Consider the following 8133-nt stretch of genomic DNA (forward strand, 5'->3'; position numbering starts at 1 on the left):
CCACTCTCTTCATTCTTATTGAGTTTTGGGACCGATGAAATAACTAGGCAAACGCTGGAATTTCTTCAAAACCCTGTGATGAAAAACCTCATCGATCTGGAACGTTAAGACGGCACCGCTCTTGTCTTTGGAGGAGGAAAAGTTGCATGTGTTTTTGGATTAAGCTTCGTAAGACGACACAAAATAAGCGACCCTGTCTGGTTACAACGGAGGTCAAGCGAATTCTTCTGTGCTTGCCACACTCATTGCGAGCACTTCTTGGATGGACAACACTATCGACTAGTTATTGCAGTCTCTTTCGACCAGATAAAGGCAAATAATATAGACGAGCACCGACTGAGGATTTTGCCCACATATTGGAACAGAGAGGGTGGAAGTTCGTCAGGGTCGGCAAGTCAGCAACGCCTGAGGGCCTGAATGCGTTTGCTCATTCTCGAAGCTGTTGGGGGTTCCGAGTTTATTGTCCAGAGCTGCGTTGCTTGTTTGGAACCTGGTTGAGCAATTTCAGGTGGCCAGTTGAATTGTCCTTGGAAGTATTCAGCTCAACTATTCAGGTGCCCTTTGTTACAGATAAGTGAGCGGTTGTTTCCAGTGATCGAGTGACTCACCGGAGGCTTGTTTGGATAAGCTGCGTGTATCAGCTGATTAGTTGACGCATATTCCCAGCTTCACTGACCTACCAAACTTCTTGATTCGATCAAATGCTTTTTTTGGTGAAGTATGACAGTTCGTCTAGTGGCATTGTATTCTCGACCAGCAGGAATACGTGACCGAGCTTCCAGCAATTATAGGGTGTTGCCCGAGATGCAGTGCTTGAATATGATTAACTGAACTACACAATCCGTATCATCCTGCGGGTCGCCACTAATCTTTTTGTTCTTCAAGGCACTTCACCCGGCACCGTGTCGGGTAATAATTGTGTAGGCTCCAACTATCCTTGGTTGTTGTCCTATTCAGCGAGCTTGGCAGTTGGATTGCTGGGTGACTGGGCCTCAAGCAAAGTCACCAGCAACTTCACTTACGCGTGATCCTACACTGTTGTGGGATACAGCGTCAACTCCACCTCAGACCTCATCAAGGCCACTTCCAGAGCTCCATCATAACCTGTTTCGAAGTCTTTCCATTGGCTTGGAAATAGCTGTAAAAAAAAGGAAGCGTTCAGCTGTAGCACCTTTGCGGTGCCTAGCTGCCATGCCACCCGAAGGAAACACGAGGGCTGGGATACTGCCAGGTTACCCAAACCTAGACAGGATGGTGTCCATATACAAGGGAGGGGACAGGCGGCTTGTAAACAGTTATAGACAAGTCAGCCTGATAAAAGTCCCGAGCTCATCAGCTACAAGGTTAAAGACGACTTAGTCCCTTCAGCCCAGAAAGGATACGCATTGAAGCAGCCATGCGCTACACGTCTGCTAATCTCTATAATATAGATAACATAATCATTCAGCTGCCCTTTCGGTTCGGTGCCTAGCTGCCATGTCACCCGAAGGAAGCACGAGGGCTGGGATACTGCCAGGTCGCCCAAGTCGAGACAGGGGAAGTCGAGAGACACTTACGAACCGAAGGGACCGCTACGTGACCTTTTATTTTGCTTAAAAAGTTGTGTTGCATATAAGCTTGTACAGATACCTTCTGCTGTACGGAAGCTCCTGGAATTCAGCTCGTTCAGGTTCAGTACAGGATGGGAGCTACCGAAACCGACGGCTGGTGGGCAAAAGGTCTCTCAGAGATCAGCCTTTGGACCATTCTTTCTCCTTGTTTACGTTCTCCCTCAGCATCTGGCTGCCAGATTCTTGCTCTTTATAGACGACTTAAGGATTCGGAATATCATAGATTCGGTCGCCACACAGATGGACATGGACATATCGAGACCCTAGTCAAATGACTGGGGTGTGGATATCGATTGCCTGAGGTGCGTTCATGTCCTTCGGCTGTGCTTCTAGACACCGGTTCTACATCGTTCAGCTGTGCCATCCTCTCCGTGCCTAGCTGCCATGTCAACCGGAATAGGCACGAGGGTTGGGATACTTCTAGCTTGCCGAAGATTAGCCGGAAGCAGTCGAGATGCTGAGGTTGGGTTTCAACCACAGAACTCCCGTCACGTAAGGACTGGTCCTTACCGTGGTATGGCGGTTTGTGTACTTCGGCGACCAAATGAGTCATATTGGGGGCGTCCGCGCGACACTCGAAGAGTCTATCATACCAGGTTGGGGGTTGGAACATGTGTGGCGACGTGTTCCTTAAAAATGGTAATGTACTTGCATTTTCAGCCCAACACTGCTGCCTTGCGGTTAGGCTTTTGGGACAAAGGCTTTAGTTGAGGACCCTAATCATCCTCCTGCCCAGATGTAGGCGCCCTGGCAATATCTCAGCCCTCGTACAACCACTACATTTACAACAATACTCTCATGCCACATCGGCCGTCGCTTGTTGTCATCAGCCAGGTCGCCTTACTTGCTGCATACAGCAGGGTGGGTAAGCAAAAACACAATAGTGCTGACACTTCCCTTCTTATACCCTCAAGCTTTCCCTCTTTAACTCTATCCCACCCAAATCTGAATACTCTCTCAGCAGGTCCAGCAATAGGACTGACCATTTGGCTCGTCCTGCCTCACACTTAGCTACAGCTGCTGTATGTCCGACTTCAGTAACAATCCTAAATACTTTTAAGTCTGTCTTCAAACCCCGAAAGCCTTTATTGTTCGCATACGGAAGCAAGAAAGACAATAGGTGGCTCTCGCTGATATGCTGGATTCTCTCAGCATTGGTGTATGTTGTGTGTCAAAAACAAGAATGCAGGACGCAAGTACTGTGATCGAACTGACTGCCCCTCACTCTCTACCAGGTTTAGGCTGCGCACCTCTGGTGATTCAGAGGCCGCTGCATTTGGACATGCTGGAATGGGTATTGTATTGAGCGACCGACCGGAAGCGTTTCTGCTTGATTGGATACCCGTTGATAGTCACCTCTGTATGGTTCGTTCGGCAACATCTGTCAGAGAATCCATCACACCTTTTTTGTTTGCTTACGCCCCAATTGACAGTAGCTCCGAATCTGTCAAAGACAGCTTCTATGACGCTCTAGGTGCCCTTCTACAGCGGGCTAAAAGCTGGGGACATGAACGCCCACGTAGGTAGGCTAGGCGCTGCTGAGGCCCGATTGGGCGGTCATCTTGGTTTGGACACGAGGCGCACGGACAACGGAGACCGCTTACTTCAGATGTGTGCCGATCACAGACTGTTCCTTTGCAGTACGAAGTTCCGGAACAGCGGAAATCGCTTGACAACGCGGTGACCACAAACAAACCAGCTTCAACTTGTAAAGAGATCATATCACCATCAGTTATCGGTGGCGGGGGTCAATCACCACCTGCCGCTCCTTCTGGAATACCAAGGTGGACTCCCACCACGCACTCGTACGCTGCTGCTTTTCATTGCGCTTTTCAGGTATACGCAAATCGCGCACACCTCGCTTAGCCATTGGGAAGCTAGTGGACCCAGAAGTCAAACGAAATCATCCGAAATAGCTCCTCGAACGCCTGCCGGACGGTACGATGTCGGATATAGGTGGCCACTGGGAAGAGATATCCAAAGTGCTACTCAAAGCCGGAACGCCTATTTGCGGCACAACCCTCATCTAAACACTGGATCTCTGATAGGACCGTGTCTTTGATCGACACCCTGCGACGGTTTCCTCCTGGTCGCAATCACAACTCCACCCGAAGCACCATCCGATGTCAGGTAAAAGTGAGTATCCGTGCAAATCTATAAGCTCGGTGGACCTGAAAAACCGAATAAATGATGCTAAGAATACTGGAAACGTCCGCAGGCTGTTCCACTTTATTCGTTCGACTGGTCCTCGGAAACCTCTTGTCAGCGAAATAATCAGGGACCGAAATGGCTCCCTGATATACAACAAAGCAGAACGTTTGAACCGCTAAGCAAAGTAGTTCGAACAGCGATTCAGCTGGCCACCTGCTAACTCCAATCCAGAATTCTGAACTTCAGCAGAAAGGTGGACTGTCAATATGGAGCTGCCTTCGGTCTCGGAAGTGTCCAAAAATATGTCCATAATAAAGAGTCGTCGTGCTGCTCGTCCTGACGACCTTCCACCTGCTCTTTTCAAGGATGGTGTTGGACTTCTCAGTCAGTGTCTTTCTTGCCTATTTGGGTCTATCTGGGAGGAACAAACCGTCCTAGACAACTGGAATGAATTGATAGTAGTGCCCATTTTAAAAAAGGGTACTCCAAATGTAATAACCACAGAGGTGTTAGTTTGACGACTATCGTGACAAGGCTTCTGGCGTCATTGATTCTTCGTCGTCTTACGGTGGCACGCAAAGCATTGACTCGTGAGAATCAAGCGGGATTTCGGCTGGATAGAGGCTGTGTTGACCACATCTTCACACTCCGTCAGGTGTTAGAGCAATGTCACATGTACAGACGGCCCACAATCCTGGTATCCTTGGCTTCAAGGGTGCGTTTGATTCTGCTGATAACTACACTTGTTCAACAGAGTATGCCCCAGAAGTTTGTAAACATGATCCGATCCCTATATTCACATACTTCTGGGCGGGTGTGTGGTGAGCTCTTCAAAAGCTTCGCTACTAAAAGTGGCGTTCTTTCTCTCCATCCTTGTTCAACTTCATTACTGATGAAATAATGAGGCGGACGCTGAAAGGTCTCTTAAACCCCAGTGTTTAAATTAATGGTGAGAGCCTTGTAGATCTAAGTAGGCAGATGACGTTACCCTCATCTTTGAAGACCAAAACAAAGCACAAGCCCTGTTTAATAGACTGACCACCATCATACCATCTTCTGGCATGCGCCTTGCAGCTTCAAAGTGCAAAGGCATACTTCAGACCGTACTTCAGAACGTGCAGTCTCCGAATATATCTCTCAAAATTCAAGGAGAATAACTGGAGATTGTGGAAATTTTCGCATACCTCGGTAGTTGTATTAGCGCTGACGGAAATGTGTCTGATGAAGCCCGTGCAAGAACCTTTAAGGCTCGAATCACATTTGCTAATTTGCGTCACTTGTGGTGGTCGCGTGTGCCAGGCTAAATTAAGGGCTGTGTTGTCCTCCTCGGACAGATAATGTGAGGCATCTTCAGGATTTCGACCATAGATGCCTCAGAAGCGTGGCTGGTTTTGGGTGGCGTCAGCGTGTTAGTAACGAGGTAGAAAACGGGTAATTAATTGTGGGACAGGTACTTCAATCGGTACAAACTTCCAGCACCACCAAATGCGACGGCTCGGTCATGTGTTACGCATGCCAAAACACCGTCTACCGAGACGAGTGTCATTCTCCGCGCCTCCTTCAGAATGATGCAAACCGCAACGTGGACAACGCATGACTTGACAGAGGGGTGTGAAAGAGACCACGAAGACTTTGGGTGTTGTTGGTGTTGTACACGGGTCCCCGTGACTCCACTTGTGCTCAGCTGGAGGCGTTGTAAGAAATGGTGGCTAATCGATGTCAGTGGCGCTCGTCCTGTCAGTTTCCTTCCAGGTTGTCTGACTGAGTGCTTGGGGATGTAGGTACCTCAGAATGCTTGACATGGGCCAGCATTAGGTCCCCTTCCCTATTCAGCCTTTTACTCCATTCACTCTAGGGCTTTACCTATTATTAGACGAACCTTATGGATGTACGGCAGGGAAGCATCAGTGTCGACACTGATATTGCTGACGGTGATGAAGATGACTCCCGATATGTAAGTTGGACGGACTTCTGAACGCAATCAATAAGTCGTTCCTAAAGGTCACAAGGCAGATCTCCAGCTCTTAGACAAGACCCATGCCGACCGCGGCTGGGACACGCCATCCAAGTCACCACTTCAGGCCGTAGTAAAGACGAGAAGCTGCTGCAGACTGTGAATGGGGCAACGAAGACCGCGGCTGATTTGCATGAGGTTTCTTCTTACTGAAGTTTCTGCAGAGGAAGCCTGATATTCAAGAACGGTGAAGCTGAAGATTCATTTGAGGTTCCACCTCCCTGCCTGCTGTTACTGAGAGAAGAGGTGAAGAAGGTATACAAACAGAGCCTAAGACCCTCGTCCGACAGGACCTTTTCATTCAGGACTGCCAAATACCGGGACAGGCTTCCTCCAAAAAAATTCGACTCAATGAAAGCGAGACCATTAAGATAGTTTACAGCTGGCTATGATTTTTAGTTTTTCTGGGAGGAGGATGAGAGGCTTGGCACCACATTCTAAAGGCTTTCCATAACTTGGATGTCTGTATCTAAAAAAAAACACGAGGATAGGAAATTGATTCTGTGCAAGCACAGGCACGTCCATGATGGCCTGCTGCCTTGACCCGGTCAGAGCAGGACAACTGATACCGAATCGGGAAAAAGGACATCGGCCTCATTTCGTGTGTTATCGTTGGTTCGTTCAACAGGTTCATAAAACAATACCCATCTTTGTGCTGGCTTTTTCCCTTAGTCTTCTGCTATACTCATTTGTACTTGGTTCCAGTAATCTAACAGAATCTAACCATATATGCCAAGAGTTGACCAGATCTTAATAAAATACGAGGTAGGGTTTTGTTCCATCAAACAAGGACGCAATTTCTTCCACTTCCCGATTGGTGACGTTGGGTATATCCGTTTGTAGTACGCTTTGCGAGGTACGTATGGCACAATGTCTTTCGCGAACCTGCCGAAGGTCGATATGTCCAAAATCGATCAGATACACGAAGCGTGTTTTGTTCCTGATACCTAAAACCTATCGCCGGAACTTCTAAGAAGCGTAGCTGTAGCAGGTACAAAATCAAATCGAATACTAGAGCCCTAAATTCCATGCCATCTACGAGCACATTCCCCAGATACATCGGATCTAGTCAACCTAAAAAGGTAGCAAGCAGAGCTCACCATTAAAACTTGAGATATTCAAGGGGCGTGCCGAAGGTCATCGCTTCAAGGCCATGCGGAGGTGACCCAACGAAGTTTCGAGGATTTCTTGAGGATCAAGCAGTGTTGTGTGCCTAAGTATAATCTAACCTCTGGAAAATACGGAATAATTTCACCACCCTCATCGGTTATTGTGCAACTATTAGTCCTGCGAACGCACCAGAGAAAACGTTGCGTGGATAGACTGCTGAGAGTTCAGAAAGTTATCCAAAAGCAACTCACCGACGTAAAAGCAGCAGCACGCCCATAGATTCGTTTCACTGCCACTACTGGGAACACTAACCCAGTTAACAGCGTGCTTTTATAGTTTCGTAAAGGGAGTGAGATGTGCTTAATTGCTCCAGATTGACTGATACGAGTGATCGATGCGTTTGCACTGCCTTCATGGAACAGTTTGTTTTTGAGCTGCCTCGGTCCGCCTAAAAACCCAACATAACAAGGAATACATCATCACTACTTGAGGTCTCACCTTCTATCTGCTAGGGTGCCATCACGTGAACTCACACAAAGAAACGCCTAATGTTGATCTGAATTGAATGCAACGCCGACAACTGTGGATGGGTAGTTTTTTCACTCCGTAACCCGTTGTCACATTTACCATTCTTCCTGAACTTGAACCAAACTTTGTAACTGTCGTACACATTGTATCATGACGTTTGTTTTAATGTTACGAATACACATTTTTCCGGGGCGACCTGCTGACCTCTTGCTGAACGAGCGTATTTAGGCTCCGTTGAACTTTTGTTGACTTGTTGAACCAGTGGGACTAAATCTCTGTGTTTGTGTCAACTGTTGAACGTCACAATAAATTCCTGTGACATTTTTAGCCGTGAATAATTTTCCTACCGTGGAATATATCACTCACGCGGAACCATCTGTGGGAAATTTCGACAAGTGAATATTTCCTTTCACAGCCAGTTACTGCATTTGGATCGGTGTAGTGGACTACTGGATCTACACATTCGTGAGTCCCCATTTGACTACTCATTCTTCTCCTATTGTGATTTTGTGATTTTGTGTTGTTTACTTTGCTTGTTAATTTGTCCGAACGCGCTGATAAGGTCCTAGTCCGCTACCGGTAGTTATTTCACTCAAGAACCACCCAAAGTGAGGAAAAGTGTTGCATAATAAAGTTTCGCTCTCTCATCCGCTGGAGGTCTTTCCGAGGTGAAGTTGCCGTGACTAAGAGGCACAATGCATTTTTCCGCAAAGCCGTTTT

At 47.5% G+C, this 8133-nt stretch overlaps 1 protein-coding gene across 1 annotated transcript in view; it reads right to left on the minus strand.

The window, feature by feature from the left end:
* T265_07477 (hypothetical protein) overlaps positions 1–7557 on the minus strand; it is a gene marked incomplete at both ends in the record, with an annotated part of 40935 nt that extends 33378 nt beyond the window's left edge. Inside the window, one exon of the mRNA XM_009173010.1 lies at positions 7513–7557. Coding sequence (XP_009171274.1) covers positions 7513–7557 — 45 coding nt within the window. The remainder of the gene's footprint in view (positions 1–7512) is intronic.
* Between the last annotated feature and the right edge of the window lie 576 nt (positions 7558–8133).

The sequence above is a fragment of the Opisthorchis viverrini genome, assembly GCF_000715545.1.
Source record: "Opisthorchis viverrini unplaced genomic scaffold opera_v5_171, whole genome shotgun sequence".
Classification (NCBI taxonomy): Eukaryota; Metazoa; Platyhelminthes; class Trematoda; order Opisthorchiida; family Opisthorchiidae; genus Opisthorchis; species Opisthorchis viverrini.